The 21,838-nt window shown below is 38.8% G+C and overlaps 1 protein-coding gene across 2 annotated transcripts in view; it reads left to right on the forward strand.

The window, feature by feature from the left end:
* Nucleotides 1-21,838, forward strand: part of grinaa (glutamate receptor, ionotropic, N-methyl D-aspartate-associated protein 1a (glutamate binding)) — a 36,101-nt gene that overhangs the window by 3,715 nt on the left and 10,548 nt on the right. For both annotated transcript variants that reach the window (XR_012394725.1, NM_001045310.1), the window contains 2 exon segments: nucleotides 15,465-15,835; nucleotides 19,417-19,535. Coding sequence is in view for 1 of the 2 variants with exons in the window: in NM_001045310.1 (NP_001038775.1) it covers nucleotides 15,487-15,835; nucleotides 19,417-19,535 (468 nt within the window). In the remaining variant the exon portion in view is untranslated.

A 21,838-nucleotide genomic window follows, 5' to 3' on the forward strand; every position in this document is an offset into this window, starting at 1 on the left:
ATCGATCTGTCATTTTATTTTCTCTTCAAACAAAAGAACAGCTGCAGTAATAGTCAAATCCTTATTTGACAACATGCAAATGAAACAAACACACACACACACACACAATAAGGTCAAACTGCATTACGTGGTGTATTGAGTTAGGCTTTGATAACCACTGACACTTCTTAAACTGTAAAAAATGCCTAGTGCTTTAAATGCTTTATTATCTTACCTTTATGGTCCTGTTTCTATTTTAAATGTCTAACAAAATGTCTAGACAAGCAAAACATATCGCCTCGTTTTCAGAAATATAAGTGAGTATAAGTGACACCAAAATAAGCAAGTTTTTTCCTTAAAAAAAGCCAAATAATCTTCCAATGGGGCCAGCTAAATAATCTTGTTCTCTTTTTGGCATATTATTTTGCTTAGACTGTTGGCAGATTATTAAAAAGAAAAAGAAAAATTCACTTTGGCATGTTATTTCATAAAACAGGACAATATGTATTTGCTTGTCTAGAAAAAGTTCTTGATTTAATTTTTTTTTAGATATTTGTACTAGAAGCAAGACAAAACCCAAATAGGAAAGCCTGTTTTTGCAGCGTATCAGCATGACGTTGCAGTTTATTGACGCTCTTCATCATGTGCTTACACACACACACGCACACGCACACACACACACACACACACACACACACACACACACTGGAGCATGGCAGGCATTAAACCCAGTCAGCTTTATCAAAGCAAATCACGGTTTAATTGATTATAATATGTTAGTTTCTCTAAAATGTTTTTCACAGTTCTCATTATTTGCCAAGTCACCACCTACTCCCTGTCCTGGATAACATTCAGGCCTACTCATCATCCCTTTCTACCCCTCTCAGCAAATTATACAGCTCCATAGCCACGTCCATTCCCCAAGCCTTGCTTAAACCATGCTTGCTTGTTTCTTGCCTGACTTTGGAACATTCGTTGTGCATTGGTTTTTACTGTGAGGACCTGCGGTTCTTAAAACATACAGTAAAGGCCTGTTCACACCATGTATGATAACGATAAATAGATCGATTTAAATCATCTTTATTTGTATAGCGCTTTTATAATGTAGATTGTGTCAAAGCAGCTTCACATAGAAGATCATAGTAGATTGAAACTGTCCGTCCAGTGTTCAGAGTTGAAGTTCAGTGTGGATTAATTTTCACTGCTGAGAGTTCAAACACTGAAGAGCAAATCCATCAATACGCAGCTCTACAAGCCCCAAACCAAGCAAGACAGAGGCGACAGTGGAGGAACAAACTTCACCAATTGGTGAAAGTTATGGAAATAAAAACCTGGAAAGTTATGGATATAAAAAACCAGGCTCAGTCGGGCACAACCATTTCTCCTCTGGCCAGAATTCTTGTGCAGAGCTGCAGTCTAGATGCCGGAGGCTGGAGAATGCTGGACACCCATCATGGAGAATCTGCAGGTGTGAGTCGGTCACGGGCGTGTGTTCAGGATCGCCCACAAGATCAATGCGAGGACCTGTCTGTAACTGGGGTCTTACAGTAATTAAACCGCCACAGTAGCTGCTCAGGATACGGCCTGGTCCAAGGTTATGGATACCCCTAGAAGCCCTCTATGTTTGGCATCATCTCTTCACAGGACGTGCACAATAACAACGATGCATATATTATTAAAATGATAATGATCTGTTGATTTTTAGATGATGCGTTTAATAGTGCATTACCTCTTGTGACCAGCAGGTGTCTCCAGTGTGTTTATAGCGCATCTGAACTAGGGGTCTGCATTCTGACCAGATTTCTTGCGGCGCGGGAATAAATTTCCAAATAAAGCACGTTAGCGGTCGGTAACTGTTGCGATTTGAACGGGAGTGGGCGGTCTAACAATATCAATCCTGACTCCCGAGCGAGCGGGCGAACACGCGTATGTATGTGGGTGAATGAGAGAGCGTGATGCTGTGTGTCGCTTGTTTGTTGCTCTCTATGTGTGTATGTGTGTGAATGAGAGAGAGCGCGTGAGGCTGTGTATCGCTTGCTTGGTGCTGTGTGTCTATGTGTGTGTGTGTGTTTATACAGACAGCTTGTTATACACATCAACCCCCACCGCCCATCGTTAAGCCTAGTTCACACTACAGGATTTTAAACATCAGCAAATCGCTGTGCCGTTCACACTACATGACTTGACTTTGTGTCTTTTAATCTCTGTGGTGTTCACACTACGCAACACTCCGTGAACGATCCACAAGAGGGGGGTCACACACTACATGATCTGACAACAACTCATTCCCCATCAGCTCATTCAAGCTACCAAACCACAGCCAATGAAAATTTGAGGGAGGAGTCGTCAGAAAAAGCTGAACACTATTGGCTGCTTGTGTGCTGATGACATCACTGACAGCATTTCAAGCTTTGGAGGAAGCATTTAAAAACATCGTCAAATCAGCTGATTTATCAGCGGATTAATCACTCATCTGCAGGTTCCAGTGGAGAGATACACAGAGAGTTTTTAATTTTTGTAATTTTATAACTCTTTGAAATAAAACTAACATATTTATAACACCCTGCCGTTTTCTAACTATCAGTGTATTTCTTTCTGACATTGTTATTTTTTTTTTATTACAAAACAGTAAAGAACTGATCATTTCTGCCTTAAATTACCATATTGGTCAAAATGACTGCATGCATGTCTGATACTTTTCACTGTGACTTTAAATAAGTGTGCATTTTCTTGCCTAGCAACTTCCTGCTAACATAAACAAAACTTTCTGATGGCAAAAACATCAATTTACTTCAGATATCTTTCAAAACTGCATATTCTGTGCTGTTAAAAAGCTCCTGTTTGAAAGTGAAAATGAAAGCCAAGACCTTTAAGTGTTTTAGTATCTTTACTACATATTTATAGGCTGCATTACCAAAAAAAGATTATATTTTTAGGGTAATGGTGTCATTAAATATGATGCCAGACATTCAAAGCTTAATTTTAATATCTCAATAATAGCTTTGAATGTAAATATGTTGTGACAGTATGGCGTTTTATATAAGAACGGTCAGAATGAGCAGTATAGTAATTCTAATAGTTACAGAATTCTAGCTCCACTGTTAATATAGCCTACTCTCATGTCTGTGCTAACGCAGAATGAAGCGAGTGCACCGATGCCCATTCTGACCAATCACAGATGTTTCTGCTGAGCTCCTGAACACACAGGCACGCGGCTCATGCTGATCTGCTCTCTCATTGGCTGCAGCTCGTCACTACATCTGACCACACGTGGGGTTGAGTCGGCCGACTGCTCTGGAATATTTAGCATGCTGAATGTTGGATTTCCGTCTGCGAGGTGTCGGCGACGCGTCAGCAAGCCTCGTTGATGCATTGTTCAGTAGTTCACACATAAAGAGCGGCGAGCGGCGAGCGCCGAGCACCCGCAGATTTCTTCCCGATCACAGCCCGATCTGTCGGCGAGCTCGTTAACTTCCAAATCGGGCTCAAATCAGGCTTAAAATCCTCTAGTGTGAACTAGGCATTAGCAAGAACGATCGCGGCGGGTAGAAAATGGGGCAGTTATATAAGCGGGACAGAATATAAGCAGGAGCAGTCGGGTTTGGACTAAAACCTGTCGGTAACGGGGTTCACAATTTTGTCCCGTGCAGATCTCTAATCTGAACACATCGAGATAAATATTCACATTGACATATAATCAATCTAATCAACAGTCAGTTTAGCAATGGTAGTCAATTCCCCAGCATTTTCAACACAAACACACTGAAACTAGCACTGGATTTCTACGCTTGTTTTATTTTTTATGCTTTGATTTTTCATCAGGAGATGAACCAACAGTTTAATTAAGGATGCAGTATGTAGGATTTACACCTAGTGGTCGAACTAGGTATTGCAGTCCAAATTGTGGTCTTTTTTCCACCCGTCCCTTCTCTGTGGACTCCATGTACACGCAGGTTGCCAGATTGACGACTCTAATAGGAGCAAGAGTGTTTTTTACGTTTTAGATTATTATTTTATAATTAAAATAACCCTCATGTGTATTTTTATACCTCTGAATCTGCGTCTCATTTTGGAGGGTTCATCTTACAGTCGCAATTTTAGACTTTCCGCATACATTGAGGCAGCCTTCATGACTGAAATAATGATGTCGTGTTTTTCACCAAGGCAAACTGGAGTGCTGGAATATAATTGAGTAAACAGGCAGTGGGCTGGTTATAGAGACCAAAACAAAGGCAGACATTCCAACACAGAACGAACATTTTCAATGGACAATTACTAACTTAGCATTGTTTTTCACATAAACAATTATGGTGACTTAAGATGTTTTTAACATAGACATGACGTTCAATTTAAATGAGTGCCCATCTTCAATGCTTTCTGCATAGATATAAGTTTGTCATATTGTAATTAGCATGTTTCTTAAATATTTATTTAAGAAATTATTTTTATACTCCAGAGTCTTATATTAGTTATATCTTAGTCTTATATGGAGATTATATGGAGAGTCTTATATGGTATATCTTATATTATACCTCAGAAACTTGTATACAGCATCTTTAAGACTTATTTCATCTGAATGTAAAACAGAAGAAAGGAGATATTTGTTTAAATTGTAATTTAGGGTTGACTTTTTAAAAACTACTTTGTCTTAATAAATTTGATCGGGGGCTAAAATACAAATACAATGCTTAAGTTTAACATAAATTCAACGTAAACAACTTTTTTCTGCTGTATCGCCTAGCCTCACATATAACTTGTTTTCTGTCGCTCTATGCCTGCTGCTTTTCAGTAGAGATGACCAAATGCTGGAGCATGTCATTGAGTTGACGGACAATTACAAATGTGTGCTCAGCCACTCTTCAAATCATTCACCTTATCTGATTGAGCTCAGTTCCTGTGCATTGGTTAGCTGGGTTTTGTAGACCACTGTATGCTCATGCATGCATGCAAATGCACAGTCAACCCTGCAGCCGATGCAAAGAGAGCCACGCGCTATGAAATGCACCAGTTTATTTTGCATAAGGTTTTAAAATCTGCTTCATTTAGTGTAGTGTCAAAGCATATGAGAGTAAGGGAACAGCATTTAAGTTTAAGAATCTTCACGCACATGGCCAGATGTAAAATATGTTGAGGTGTTGAAACTAAATGTTTTTTTAAACTTCCAGGCTTATTTGGAAAATACTTTGGAAAAATATAAGGTGATCTCATTTGATCCAGTTTAGTGGATTATTCTGCCGTGTGGCACAGAGCTGCTGGGTTATAAATTTGACATAGATTACAAAATGGACAAAATATGCATGGAAATATCTGACACACATCTCCTCTAGGACTTTTGTGTGACTTCTAGACTCAAATAATGCAATATATCATGATAATGAGCATGCATGACTTTGTTATCTTTACAATAGAGTGAATAATTCAAACTTTTAGAGTTCAGTAATAGTTCTTAAACTGAATGTTCATGTTCTAGAGCACTGTCTGTTGTCAAAAGCTAGTCTAGAGCACTGTCTGCTGTTAAAAGCTAGCCTAGAGCGCCATCTGCTGTTTAACATTAGCCTAGAGCGCCATCTGCTGTCAAAAACAAGCCTAGAGCACCGTCTGCTGTTTGAAAACTAGTCTAGAGCTGTTCAAAACTAGCCTAAAACGCCATCTGCTGTTAAAGACTAGTCTAGAGCACCGTTTGCTGTTTAAAACTAGCCTAGAACATTGTCTGCTGTTAAAAACTAGCCTAGAGCATCGTCTGCTGTTAAAAACTAGCCTAGAGTGCCCTCTGTTGTTTATAAACTAGCCTAGAGCTGTTAAAAACTAGCCTAGAGCGTCATCTGCTGTTTAAAACTAGCCTAGAGCATTGTCTTCTGTTAAAACTAGCGAAGAGCGCCATCTGCTGTTAAAAACTGGCCTAGAGCATCTTCTGCTGTTAAAAACTAGCCTAGAGTGCAGTATGCTGTTCAAAAACTAGTCTAGAGTGCCTTCTGTCATTTATAAACTAGCCTAGAACTGTTAAAAACTAGCCTAGAGCGTAATCTGCTGTTAAAAACTAGGCTATAGCTTCTTCTGTTGTTAAAAATCTAGTCTAGAGCGTTGTTTGCTGTTCAAAACTAGTCTAGAGCACCGTCTGCTGTTAAAAACTAGCCTAGAGCATCTTCTGTTGTTAAACAATCTAGTATAGAGCGCCGTTTGCTCTTCAAAACTAGCCTAAAGCACCGTCTACTGCTATAAACTAGCCTAGAGCATTGTCTGCTGTTAAAAACTAGCCTAGAGTGCCCTTTGTTGTTTATAAACTAGCCTAGAGCTGTTAAAAACTAGCCTAGAGCGTCATCTGCTGTTTAAAACTAGCCTAGAGCATTGTCTTCTGTTAAAACTAGCGAAGAGCGCCATCTGCTGTTAAAAACTGGCCTAGAGCATCTTCTGCTGTTAAAAACTAGTCTAGAGTGCAGTATGCTGTTCAAAAACTAGTCTAGAGTGCCTTCCGTCATTTATAAACTAGCCTAGAACTGTTAAAAACTAGCCTAGAGCGTAATCTGCTGTTAAAAACTAGGCTATAGCTTCTTCTGTTGTTAAAAATCTAGTCTAGAGCGTTGTTTGCTGTTCAAAACTAGTCTAGAGCACCGTCTGCTGTTAAAAACTAGCCTAGAGCATCTTCTGTTGTTAAACAATCTAGTATAGAGCGCCGTTTGCTCTTCAAAACTAGCCTAAAGCACCGTCTACTGCTATAAACTAGTCTAGAGCACCGTCTGCTGTTAAAAACTAGCCTAGAGCATCTTCTGTTGTTAAACAATCTAGTATAGAGCGCCGTTTGCTCTTCAAAACTAGCCTAAAGCACCGTCTACTGCTATAAACTAGCCTAGAGCATTGTCTGCTGTTAAAAACTAGCCTAGAGTGCCCTTTGTTGTTTATAAACTAGCCTAGAGCTGTTAAAAACTAGCCTAGAGCGTCATCTGCTGTTTAAAACTAGCCTAGAGCATTCTCGTCTGTTAAAACTAGCCTAGAGCGCCATCTGCTGTTAAAAACTGGCCTAGAGCATCTTCTGCTGTTAAAAACTAGCCTAGAGCGCTGTCTGCTGTTCAAAAACTAGTCTAGAGTGCCCTCTGTCATTTATAAACTAGCCTAGAGCTGTTAAAAACTAGCCTAGAGCGTAGTCTGCTGTTAACTGTTAAAAAATAGCCTAGAGCTGTTAAAAAATAGCCTAGAGCGTAGTCTGCTGTTAACTGTTAAAAACTAGCCTAGAGCTTATTCTGTTGTTAAAAATCTAGTCTAGAGCGTTGTTTGCTGTTCAAAACTAGTCTAGAGCACCGTCTGCTGTTAAAAACTAGCCTAGAGCCCCGTCTGTTGTTTATAAACTAGCCTAGAGCTGTTAAAAACTAGCCTAGAGTGTCATCTGCTGTTAAAAACTAGCCTAGAGTATTGTCTTCTGCTAAAACTAGCCTAGAGCGCCATCTGCTGTTAAAAACTGGCCTAGAGCATCTTCTGTTGTTTTTTAAACTAGCCTAGAGCTAGTAAAAACTAGCCTAGAGCTTCTTCTGTTGTTTATAAACTAGCCTAGAGCTGTTAAAAACTAGCCTAGAGCTTCTTCTGTTGTTAAAAATCTAGTCTAGAGCATCGTCTGCTGTTATAAACTAGCCTAGAGCCTCTTCTGTTGTTAAAAATCTAGTCTAGAGCGTCGTTTGCTGTTCAAAACTAGTCTAAAGTGCTGTTTGCTGTTAAAAACTAGCCTAGAGTGCCGTCTGCTGTTAAAACAGAATTGATGCCAAATCCAGTGACATTTCACCACTGCTCTACTTGCTGATTAATTAAATGTTAATGACACTTCGAGGATCAAAAATACACACAAAGGCTAAACGAATGTAATATCAATTTCTCCTGACATTGTGAAGCGAAACAACTGATTTGTGTATAAAGGCCAGAAGGTGCTCTCATGTGGAAACTCCAAACACCCACAAAGAAGAAACCAAGGAAATCCCCATGGCCTTTATTTATCAACAGAATATTGAACTGCTTTTATTGATTCAGCCTGACTAATAATCACGGCTATGCAATCATCTCACAGAAGATAATATTACAGACACCTGACTAATATTATGAAGTGAGTTTGTGGTATTTTGTGGCTGGAAGGGCATCCGCTGTGGAAAACATATGCTGAAATAGTTGGTGGTTCATTCCGCTGTAGTGATCTCTGAAATATAGAATAAGCTGAAGGAAATGATTAAACAGTCTGTGATTATGAATGCTATATTGCACAGCTTGTCAGTGAATTACGACCCTCTCCACTCTCAGAAATAAAGGTACACGAGCTGTCACTGGGCTGGTACCTTTCAAAAAGGTACAAATTTGTACCTAAAAGGTCCATATTAATACCTCAAGGGTACATATTAGTACCTAAAAAGTACAAACGTGTTCCTCTTAAAATGTTTAGGTACTAATATATACTTTTGAGGTACCAATATGAACCCTATAAGTACAAATGTGTACCTTTTGAAAAAGTACCACCCCAGTGACAACTCGTGTTGGTTTATTTCTGAGAGTGTGTAGTAAATGTTGCTCCATCTGAAAGCATGTGCTGGAAATGTACTACTGATTACAGAACCGGCTTTACTGGGAAAATGTGGGCAACTCTTGTAAAAATGCATGTTTAATTTGTTTGCATTAAATATTTTAAGGAGTCGTCAAGCTACAAGAGCATCAATGACCTTTTTTTTGTTTGTTTACTTCTTGAAGTTGGAGATTGTTATTAATTTGTTATTGATTAAATACTCTCCATATCTGATCTAATAATGATTTATACACCATAATATATATAAAAAAACATCTGGGGAGGGGCTGTCGCTAACTCAAGAATCCTCAAAATGTCAATATTACAACCAAAACCAAATTGTCAAACATATGCGTGTGGAATGGCCTATTTTTAATGTTATCAGACAATGTTTATTTATTTTTATCTGGAGAGACTTTTTAAATGTGAATCCTTTCAGAATTGTGCAATTATTATCAAACGTAAAGCTGTTCTAGTTTTTATCTTGTTTGTTATTATCTATGGATTTTATCTCATGTATTATTTATTGATGTCGATGACTTATTATTGTTAAAATACTGTTTAATCATAGAAAAGTTACATTTATAAAATATATACGGTAATAATGTAAACTTGATCTGTTTTTTCGCCATGACATAACCAGAGAAGCTGATATGGCAATAAATAAATAAATAAAATCTATCTATCTTTTATTTTTCCCCGTATATTTAAGCTTTTTTAATTGCATCATCGGATCTGAATCTTCCTTTTACCCTTGATTAGTTGTAAAAAGTGACTTTTCTGAACATTATTAATAGTTTGCAGTGCTATATTGTCTGGTGTTGTATATGACGCTATAAACACCCTGTAATAGACTTCAGCACATTATCTGTTGTTTTACAGACATATTACTCATTTCTTATACATTATATTATTTTAAAACTCCCTAAATGTTAATAAAAGTCACTTTGTTAAACTGTAGAGTTGAATTTTCAACATCAAATGTAAACAAAGCTGAGATTAACATCCCATAATGAAATTTGCAAGTTTATTTCTGGTTGTGAATCACAAAATACTGAAACTGTTAACAAATATTTTTAATTTTTAAAGCTCTTTATTTTCAAAATCCTGCATCTCCTCAGGCTGCTCATAAATATACCCAGTGGAAACCCCTCTTGCTTGGTTAATATTACTGTTTAGCTCTGAAACCTGAGGAAGTTTGGAGAAGTGCAGGGATCTAATAGCACTCAGCCGCACAGACCTAATCAACATTTTAAGGCCTTCTCGTCATTTCGTTCGAGCCAGAGATAAACAGACAGCGATGATAATGAACATGGAGATTTAGATTTAACAGATAATAACTTTAGGCTTTCACAATCTGACATCCTCATTTAAAAGCACAAAATTTTGAACGGCTAACAGGACTAAGAGTAAAATGAATGAATAATCACTGCAAAAAGCAGATGATAGAATGGGATTTGCATTAGGATTTGTTGATGTGGAGTTGCTGTATTTAATCCCTGAAGGGAGACGATGGAAAACAGGCCACTGAGTATAACCTGGTGTTTAATGCTGGACAGAGCGCTGATCTGAGATCAAGTCACATGGGATTTGGCATCACAGTAAATGGGACGCTGTTGCATAACTGCTGTTATTCAGAACAGACATTAAACGGGAGAGATTGTGCTCACGTTTATTTGTCGATATTATCATAGGTTTTGGTGTAATCATGTTATGCTAACTAACTTGCATTGTTTGGGTATTGCTTTATTTTACAGTCAATTGTTTGTTTTTTTTTTTTTTAAGATTTATTTTTGGCCTTTTTGCCTTTATTATTAGATAGGACAGATTTTAGACAGGAAGCGAAATGGGAAAGAGAGACAGGGGGTAGGGTAGGGAAATGTCGTCGAGCCGGGATTCGAACTTGTGACGCCCTGACGTGCTATGGCACCATATGTCAGCGCGCTAACCACTAGGCTATTGCGCCGAATGTTGTTTGTTTTGAAACGTCATAGTATTTTACATTTAAATATACGCAGTTTCTTTTTTTTGTTATTGAATATATATGTTATTTTGCCTTTAAAAGCTAACATAAAAATATATATGTTTGCTGTTTGTTCAAACTACTTAATTAAAATAAGCTGAATCAACACAATTCAACATGAGTTTTGGGACAGCTTAATAGTTTCATGCTCAATCCACTTACATTTGTAAAAACTAATGAGTTAACTTAGTTGCTTTGTGTTGTCCCCACACAAAAAAGATAATGTGGAGCCCAGCATTTTTTACAGTAAATACAGAACAACATCCTAAAGTCAAACATTTACTGTATTCAAAATTAATTAATTAATTAATTAATATAAAAAGGGAGGAGATTCATTCATTCATTTTCTTTTCAGCTTAGTCCCTCTTTTATTCTGGGGTGGCCACAGCGGAATGAACCGCCAACTTATCCACCATATGTTTTACACAGCAGTTGCCCTTCCAGCTGCAACTCATACACACTCTTTCACACTCATACACTATGGACAATTTAAGCTTACCCAATTCCCCTATAGCGCATGTGTTTGGACTGTGGGGGAAACCGGAGCACCCTGAGGAAACCCACGCCAACACGGGGAGAACATGCAAACTTCACACAGAAACGGCAACTGTCCCAGCCGGGGCTCAAACCAGCAGCCTTCTTGCTGTGAGGCGATTGTGCTACACACTGCGGCACCGTGCTGCCGGAATAGATACAGTATAAACCTATAGAGAAAATCACATAATTATAATAAAGTTGTCCTGGCAAAACATGAAATATTTTATGATTAAATACAAGTCATGTAAATTCGGAAATCACTAATTTCTCTTTGTGTGCTCATGTGCAACTTTCTCTCATTTGGGATTGTATAATAGAAGAATGACGATTTAATAGCATAATAATGCAACACATTTAATTCTTAAGAATATTTACTATAATTATAATCATTTGATCAATTTAATAATTAGGTATCAGAATGTGAAAAATATATGCTGAACAAAAAATTAAGAGTAATAATACATATTAACAAACAACTGCCTAGTAACAAGAAATAGAAAAAGAGTCACATTTTTAAAACCGTTCATTTACCATACTGACACTGTCACCTCCAATAGAGATTGGATGAAATTAGAGGCTGCACAATAAACTAAAATGTTGCTAATATTGACTTTAATGTATGAGCTATATACACTCACCGGCCACTTTATTAGGTACACCTGCCAAACTTCTCGTTAATGCAAATTTGTAATCAGCCTAACATGATTGAGACGATCTGCTGCAGTTCAAAGCGAGCATCAGAATGGGGAAGAAAGAGGATTTAAGTGAATTTGAATGTGGCATGGTTGTTGGTGCCAGACGGGCTGCTCTGAGTATTTCAGAAACTGCTGATCTACCTGAGTATTGTTGCTGACCATGTCCATCCCTTTATGAGCACAGTGTCTCCATCTTCTGATGGCTACTTCCAGCAGGATAACGCAGCATGTCATAAAGCTCAATCATCTCAGACTGATTTCTTGAGAATGACAATGAGTTCACTGTACTCAAATGGCCTCCACAGTCACCAGAGCTCAATCCAATAGAGCAGCTTTGGGATGTGGTGGAACGGGAGAGTGGCATCTGAATGTGCAGCCGACAAATCTGCAGCAACTGTGTGATGCTATCATGACAATATGGAGCAAAATCTCGAAGGAATATTTCCAGTAGCTTGTTGAATCTCTGCTACGAAGCATTAAGTCACCTCTTAAGGCAAAATGTGGTCCAACACCGTACTAGTAAGGTGTGCCTAATTAAGTAGCCAGTGAGTGTATATTTCATTACCCACAACACTTTCACTTTAATGCACAGACATGTAGAATACAAAAAGTTTTCTTTCCATTACGTGGGCTACCATGCAGCTTTTCAACGCCTTCATGTAACCTAAAGGGTCTCTTAGACACAACACCCATCCCATTCTCAGGTTGACTATTAGCTTCTTTTTATAGTCACACTCTCGCAGCTATAAAGGACGGGGTTTCCCACCATCACATGCATTCAGATGCACACATGCGTACACTTCTACATCAGTATCCACAGCAACCGCACAACCACTAGCACATGCTGTGCTCAACCTTCTCAATGCTGTGCTGCACCCACTGAATCACTGGTGGAAACATGGTTGTGTGTAGTTTGTTAACAGGTTATCGATGTGTTGTTTATTCTCAGTATTCACTCGTAATGTGAATGCCCACTGAATCATGGCCCTTTTTGCCTTCTGGCGGCCTCTTTTGTGCTGAAGCGCAGCATTATTCACTGAACTGATTCTTTGAGTAAACAGACAGAGCTGGATTGTTCACCAGCGGTCGGTCCAGTTAGAGTTGTTCTGATCAGATCATCACAAACAGAGATCGTTTTTCTGGAAAAAAAGTTTTTTTTGTCTTGGTTTGTTTAATTTAGGGTGTGTAAGTCCTGCATGAACTACCTGAGCATTCAGAGTACGTATTTTAATGCTGGAAAGATATTGAACGGTATTTCATCCCTTAGGGCGAGGCAGTGGCGCAGTAGGTAGTGCTGTCGCCTCACAGCAAGAAGGTCGCTGGGTCGCTGGTTCAAACCTCGGCTCAGTTGGCGTTTCTGTGTGGAGTTTGCATGTTCTCCCTGCCTTTGCGTGGGTTTCCTCCGGGTGCTCCGGTTTCCCCCACAGTCCAAACACATGCGCTACAGGTGAATTGGGTTGGCTAAATTGTCCTTAGTCTATAAGTGTGTGTGTGAATGTGTGTGTGGATGTTTCCCAGAGATGGGTTGCGGCTGGATGGGCATCCACTGCGTAAAAACTTGCTGGATAAGTTGGCGGTTCATTCCACTGTGGCGACCCCGGATTAATAAAGGGACTAAGCCGACAAGAAAATGAATGAATGAATTTCATCCCTTTTCATTAATTTGTCAGTCTTATATTTGAAAAAAAGTTGACTAGACATTTCAGTAATTTAGTCAACATAATTCTGCCGGTTTCTTATGAATCTGTCCCCATCCTTTCAACAACCATGAGTGTAATACAAAATTTTACTTTTCTTTTACTCCATTAGATTAAATCAGGACTGATTTTTCCTGTTATTTTACCACAACCTAAGAATTAGAAAATGCAAACTAATTTTAATATTAGTATTATTGTAAATGAAAGTTTTGTTTACAATGAGCCCAAATATGTTATGCAGAATGCCAGAAATAGTGTAGACATATCTCTGTATTGATATAATGATGTGTTTATTTTAATGCTTACAGGGCAAAAATCTGCAGCTCATATTTCTATATCAGTCCTGTCATTCAGTCTTGCCATTCAAATTTGCAATAAATATGCTGCAATAAATAAATGAACAAAAAACAACAATAAAAACTAATATCTCAAATAGTCCCTGCTGTTTTATTTTATTTGTATGTATACATATGTATGTATACACACACACACACACACACACACAAACACACTTGAAGTCAGAATTATCAGCCCCCCTGTTTATTTTTCCCCCAATTTCTGTTTAACAGAGAGCAGATTTTTTTAAGACACTTCTATACATTTTACAGTGTAATTTAAAGGCTTAACTAGGTTAATTAGGTTAACTAGGCAGGTTAGGGTAATTAGGCAGGTTATTGTGTAACGATGGTTTGTTCTATAGACTATCGAAAACAAATATTGCTTAAAGGGGCTAATAATTTTGCCCTTAAGAGGCTTTTAATAAATTAAAAACTGCTTTTAGTCTAGCTGAAATAAAATAAATAAGACTTTTTTCCAAAAGAAAAAATATTATCAGACATACTGTGAAAATGTTCTTGCTCTGTTAAACATAATTTGGGAAAAATTTACAAAAGAAGATAAAAATCAAAGGGGGCCAATAATTCTGACTTTAACTGTATACATACGTTTTATCTTTACATCTTCATATTGTGCTGTACTTTGTGGTGCACTTGTAGTTTTGTCTCAAGAAACATTTTACATCAAGAAATACAATTTGGAAGTAGACTATTTTGTGCTCTGTTTGAATGGCCTTGGCTGAGTGTAGACTCAGAAGTATAGTGATTGGTTAACAGTTTTGCATAACAGTGAGTACACAGAAATCAAGTCAAGTGGAGCTGTTTTGTCATCCCACTGCATGTGTGAACATACAGTGGAGCATACACTTTAACTGTACACATCACTAGGGCCAGACGGAATCTGCGGACATTTAAAAAAAAATCTGCGGATTTATGCGGAATGACTTTGGGAGTATCATAACTAAAACCTTAATATATGAAATGAAAAGTAATACCTTTTTAACTTGTATTTAATGTTTGCAATGCCAATCCAATTAGATCCACTTTATTAGGTAAACAAATCAAGTCTCTCATATAATATCTCTACTAAAAGACAGAAAATATTACTGTAAAAACTGCATGGTAAATAAATCATATGAATATTTTTTTATGATAGTCAATAATATGACTGAAATTAACTTAAAAACTGAATAAATATAGATTTACACACATTTACTCAAGTAAATAAACAGAATCAATGATGGGCTAAAAATCCGCGTGGGCCTACACATAACCTAAGACAGAGCATACAAGTACTTTCACATAAGACAGAACAGTATTGTGCAAGATATTAAGCAAAAGATCTATTTAAGGTTAAATAAAACAAGTAGTGCATCATGATTGTGTGGCACATTCACAAGTAGACATTGTTTTCCTTATTGAGTCCTTGTAAGTTGGGAGTTTAAGTAAGGTTTGCAGTGTATAAATAGAGAGAAGAGTGCTTCTACAGGTGGTTTGTCAAACCCACTCACCTGTGTGAGGCACACTCAGAAATGTTTTATAGAGGTATGAAGTGATTTTAAGAAAGTGTCTGGTGCAAGTGGGTGTTATCTAGGACTATGACCCCTGTGTTAAAATATAAAGGGGACTTTGGTTTCTCTAATCTTTCTGTCTTTCTGTCATCATCAGGATTGCAGTGAGGGAAGGAGACATGTCTCAGGACAAGCAAACCTACCCCATAATGGGGGAAAATAACCCCCTTCACAACAATGTCTACGGGCCCCCCAAAACTGATGCCTTTGGAATGCCTCCTCCAAACTACAGCCAGGGTCCAGGGGCCCCTCCGTATGCGGCACCAGGAACCTATGGTCCACCCGATTATGGCCAGCCTGCCTACGGCCAGCCTCCAGCACCAGGGTTTGGTCCTGGCCCTGGCCCATACCCACAGATGCCATATCCACAGATGCCATACCCGCAAGCAAACTACGCTCAAGGGCCGTACCCTCAGAGCCCATACCAGCAGGGGCCCGGCCAGCCCGCCTTCGGTGTAGATCCTAATGGTAAGTACTATTAGGATATTTCCACATTAGGTTTAAGTTCAGTAGCCAGATTCACAAATAAATGAAGATGTTTTTAGAGCAGGGGTCATCAAACTTGTTCCTGAAGGGGCCGGTGTCCTGCAGATTTTAGCTCCAACCCTAATCAAACACACCTGAACAAGCTAGGGTCTTGCTAGGTATAGTTGAAACACCCTGGTGGATGTGTTGAGGCAAGTTGGAGCTAAACACACTGCAGGGTCACCGGCCCTCCAGGACCAGGATTGGTCACCCCTGTATTAGATGGTTCAGACATTTTACGAAACATGGGACCCTTTAATAATCTATATTGACAGTGATGTACTCCTCCAACCTTAAATCCCCAAAATCCCCTACTCTTACCCCCATACATTTTCTTTATGTGATTTAATTATTTAATTAATTTCTTTTCCTTTTTCGTTTGCATATTTTGTTTTTGTTCATTTGTTTCTGTTTTAAGTTTGTGGTAAAAAAAAAAAAAAAAAAAAAAAACTAAATGAAAATACTTTTTGTTACTGAATACCTCCAATGTAATGTTGCTTTATCAAAAACACAATAAACAAATATAAAAAATCAAATAAAGTGCACACTGGGAGAATTTTTTGCGTTTCACATCATTTTCATAAAAGTGATTTTCATTGGCGATGAGTGCAAAATGAGGGGGGAAATGATTGCACACATTAATTTATTTATTTATTATGTTTTATGTGTCATTTAAAACTGCTTCTATAAAGAACATTTGATGCAGACACTATTAGGTCATTTCCAGATTAGAAAAAAGCCCTGGGTGATGTAGTGGCGCAGTAGGTAGTACTATCACGTCAGAGCAAGAAAGTCGCTGGTTCGAGCCTCGGCTCAGTTGGCGTTTCCGGGTGCTCCGGTTTCCAGGGTTGCCACAGCGGAATGAACTGCCAACTTATCCAGCAAGTTTTTACGCAGCAGATGTCCTTCCAGCCGCAACCCATCTCTGGGAAACATCCACACACACTCATACACTACGGACAATTTAGCCTACCCCAATTCACCTGTGCCGCATGTCTTTGAACTGTGGGGGAAACTGGAGCACCTGGAAACGCCAACTGAGCCGAGGTTCGAACCATCGACCTTCTTCCTGTGAGGCGACAGCACTACCTACTGCGCCACTGCCTCGCCTAACTCATTTATAATAACTGATTTATCTTTGCCATTATGACATAAAAATAATAAATAATATTAGATTAGATATTCTTCAAGACACTTCTATACAGCTTAAAGTGACATTTAAAGGCTTAACTAGGGTAATTAGGTAGGTTAGGGTAATTGGGCAAGTCATTGTATAATGAATGAAAATATAAGGCGGTTTCATGGTGTTTTCAGGCTGTGTTTAAGGTAAAGTGCTTTGCCTGAGCAATTCAGCAAAAGGTTACCAGCTCACTGAGTGCTGAAAATCCATCATTTGTTCTTTTTTTTACTTCATCATCCTCAGTGCCTGCTGTAATAATCAGCACGTCTTCAGCTGTATTATTAAGATCTTTTGCTGCTTCTGTTGATGTCGATGCTATGATATGTGCTGTTCTTTCCAAACCTATAAAACCGGTTAAGTTGAACTTCAGTTTTCCATTTCTGTGTGCATTTCATTGAATGAACTTACTGCGGGTCAATGATGGAAATGTTTTTATTTTTCAAGCATTAAAACACGTGTTGGTCAGCTGTATATTTTATTATTCACTTCATACATTCATTGATCTCTACTGTCTATTGTTTTATTTTAACAATAATCTGACCTCTTTCCTACTACAAACTGATTTTCGGGTCAAATAAAGTTTGACACATTGTCAACAGTATATTTTGAAACATTATTTTAAACATATTATTAGGGAAATAACCATACACGCACCACTTTATTAGGTACACCTGTCCAATTACTCAAATGGCCTCCACAGTCTCCAGAGCTCAATCCAATAGAGCACTTTTGGGATGTGGTGGAATAGGAGATTGGCATCATGAATGTGCAGCCGACAAATCTGCAGCAACTGTGTGATGCTATCATGTCAATATGGAGCAAAATCTCTGAGGAATATTTCCAGTAGCTTGTTGAATCTCTGCCACGAAGGATTAAAGCAGTTCTGAAGGCAAAAGGGGTCCAACTGGGTACTAGTAGGGTGTACCTAATAAAGTGGCCGGTGATTATGGTATGGTATGGTAACTGCAGTGACATTAATTACGATATATATATTTTTAATAATAGTCAACTGCATATTCAGGTCTAAAGGGTACCTGGTTCATTCAGTTCTTTAGAAAAACACTTAAAGGTGGCAAATGTGATTTTTTTTTCTTCTTTTTTTTTTACATATTTTATTTTTTATAGCGATTTGTAATGGTTAAAAACATTGTCTGGACCATTAGTGTTTGCAGTTACATGGATGTTATTTCAACAATGTTTATTTTCAGCAATACTGGAAACATTATCCCTTTATTGGGTGAAGAACAATATATGAAAACCTCATTCATATTGATTACTATACTCTACCTGACAAAAGATTTGTCTTGATCTCAGTTGTAAGAGCAGCAAATAATAACTTGACTTCTAGCTGATGATCTGGAAAAGTGGCAGAAGATAGATTTCTCTGATGAATCATCTGCTGAACTGCATCCCAAACATCACCAATACTGCTGAAGACCTACTGGAACCCGCATGAAGCCAGGATTCTTACAGAAATCAGTCAAGTTTGGTGAAGGAGACATCATGGTTTGGGGTTACATTCAGTGCGTGAGATCTGCAGAGTGGATGATCAACATCAACAACCTGAGGTATCAAGACATTTGTGCTGCCCATTACATTACAAACCACAGGAGAGAGACAATTCTCCAGCAGGATAGCGCTCCTTCTCATACTTCAGCCTCCACATCAAAGCTCCTGAAAGCAGAGAAGGTCAAGGTGCTCCAGGATTGGCCAGCCCAGTCACCAGACATGAACATTATTGAGCATGTCTGGTGTAAGATGTTGGAGGAGGCATTGAAGATGAATCCAAAGAGTCTTGATGAACTCTGGGAGTCCTGCAGGAACGCTTTCTCTGCCATTCCAGATGACTTTATTAATCAGTGGTTGTCAGTGCAGAGATGTATGGATGCAGTCCTCCAAGCTCATGATGGAGTCAGACACAATATTCATTCTGTCTCCACTGCAGCAGGACTTTATATTCTATACTGGACATTATTTCTGTTCAGTGATGAGACTTTAGTCTGAGCAGAGTCGGACCTTACTGTCCTAATGAAATCAGTCAACATCAAGGCATGATCAGATTTAATTGAGCTCAAATAAGCGTCATCTAGAGGCCTTTCATATAAGCCACTTCTGATACTAAATCATCAACTTAACGTGAAGTTATTACTTGTTGTTCTCTTGGATAGGTGACAAAATGTTTGTCAGGTAATGTTTGTGTTAAAATTGCTTCTATAATTGGCATTTCATGCAGAGACCAAATTGAATATCATGTCTTTGACCCAGTTTTGGTTTTAGTACACTGTAATAAATGCTCAAACACACATTATATTTCCCCTTCTCATGTGTTATTGTGTTTGAACAGCTTCTATGGAGAGTCCTGGATATCACGGTGGAGACGGACCTCCGTCTTACTACGGAAATGACGACTTTGCAAACTCCAACTGGGAAGATAAGAGTATCCGACGGGCCTTCATCAGAAAGGTAAACAGTAGAGGACGGAATCAAGCTGGGTGTTTCTTGTATTTTTTTAATATATTTTTTTATTTAAACTTCAATGATTCAGGGGCTGAGTCATCAAAAATATCCTATCACCTTATTAAAGTGAAAACAAGTAATCTCATATCCTGCTATATGTATATGTATATATCCACATATATGAGCAATATCACACGAGTAGCAGTGCGATATGGCTGTATATCAGCACTGGTGGGAGGTGCGTTGCCTTATGCCGAGTTCAGACTGCATGATTTTCAAAGTAGTCGTGTCACAGATGTTTTCACACTGCATGACTATGTGGACTAGCGTTTCATCGCTGCTTTGTTTACACTGCAAGATGGATCGGCGACAGGGACATTCACATTGCATTGCATTACTATAGGAAGAGTCGCTGACAACTTCCAAACCACGTCTCACAGCCAAAAACACGTCGTATATCCTTTGTTATTAACTACATAATGAGAAAGAAGCCTTTAATGGGGTAGAACATGTACATGTTTGCTCACCTGGGTTTAAAGGGAATTAGCCATTTCTCCTCAACGTTAATAATAAACTAATTTCTTTCTGTATGAAACGTCAAACAGACACCGTTGCTCCTGAGTCCTGTCAAACCTCCACTAGTTTTTCCTCCATTTCGTGGGTCCAAATAAACCGAAAAAGAGCGTTTTTAACTTCTCCCCCAGCCTCCCGCTGGCCTGCAGCAGGTACACACACACACACACAAGTGAATGCTGCTCTCTCATTGGCTGTAGGCGATCGCTGATGTTATTTTCAGTCAAAACTCAATTCACACGGCATGATTTGAATCGCCGACAGCTCCAGATATTCAGCACGCCAAATATCTCACAGGCATCGGCGACTCATCAGCGATTCTCTCAGATCGCGTCTTTGAAAGTTCATACTGTGTGATTGTCACTCACGTGCACGAGCATTGATTTGCCTGTGATTTCAGGCATTTGTTGGCGATTTCTCAAAACTTGTCGGCGAGTCAAAATCGGGGCTAAAATCACGCAGTCTGAACTAGGCATTAGCATCCCACCAGTGCTGATATACAGCCATATGGCACTGCTACGAGTGTGATATTGCATTTATACAACAGTTTGATTGGACAATAGTGTATAGAAGTAAGACAATCAAACACGGAGAGTCTAAAAAGCCCTTTTTATTAGGAACTACTTTCTTCCGCCATTCATTCACATCTGCAGCTGACATCAGAACAGCAGAAGCCGTTATTAATTCACCAACATCACTGTAGAGCTAGTGTTTAAATGAGTCTATAGCGTAATGTCTAAAGTGAAGACAACAGCTGATTTTGCTCACATTAAGATTATAAGGCTGAACGTGACATGAAATGCCATCCATCTACAGAGATATCTTCTTACAGTGTTACAGTCGACAGTATTGCTCTGTTGCAATCGGGATTTCACAATAATTAACCCCGAAATAAGCAACGCAATCACTACCAGACTGCTGTTGTGTTTGCGATAAGGAAAAACGCTCAACACATGAGGACTTTGCTTCTTTCTTTCTGCCAACACAACACACATTCCTGATATACGAGCAAATCTGTATAAATACAGCAACGTACAAAAGAGAGAGAGATCGACTTATAATATCACTTACAAACATACCTGCCGACATGTCTCTGAAAATACAGGAGACCCGGGGGGAGAGGGAGAGGTTGAAAACCCGGACAGGATGCAACGGGTTTTAGGTGGCCGCTTTGATTGGATACTGTACCAAAGTTGGCAACCTGGGGGTGTTTACAGACTGTACCAGAGGAGGAGGGGGGCTGAAATTAGGGGAGTTTTCCTGAAGAAATAAAAAACAGGATGGTTGCGGGATATTGGTCTGAAATACGGGATACTCCCAGTGTTGGCAGGTATGCTTACCAGTTTAATATTGATTTGATCTGCTGTAGTTAGAAATCAGACTGCTATAATCTTCTAAGCGTAAGGGCTTATTGTGCAGTTCTGTCGCCATCTTGTGGATGGAAAAACGTCAATCGTCTTTGGTCTTCTACTCTATGGCAGGCTAATGGCCGCCGACGAGCTCTCTCAGAAATTGTAAATATTTTAAAATAGGCACTATTCTTACAAATAAACTGCACAGTTGCAATCTAAACAACTACCATCTCCACTAAAAAGCCCCCGAAGTACATTATGTTGTCCAACAGCAGTAATATTTGTCGAACTAGTGTCTCTCTGCTTTTTTGCTGGCTGTATGTGGGCGGAGTAATACACAAAGGTGATGAAGAGGCCTTTGTGTGATGTTACTTGTAAAATATC

This window comes from Danio rerio, chromosome 19, assembly GCF_049306965.1.
Source record: "Danio rerio strain Tuebingen ecotype United States chromosome 19, GRCz12tu, whole genome shotgun sequence".
NCBI lineage: Eukaryota > Metazoa > Chordata > Actinopteri > Cypriniformes > Danionidae > Danio > Danio rerio.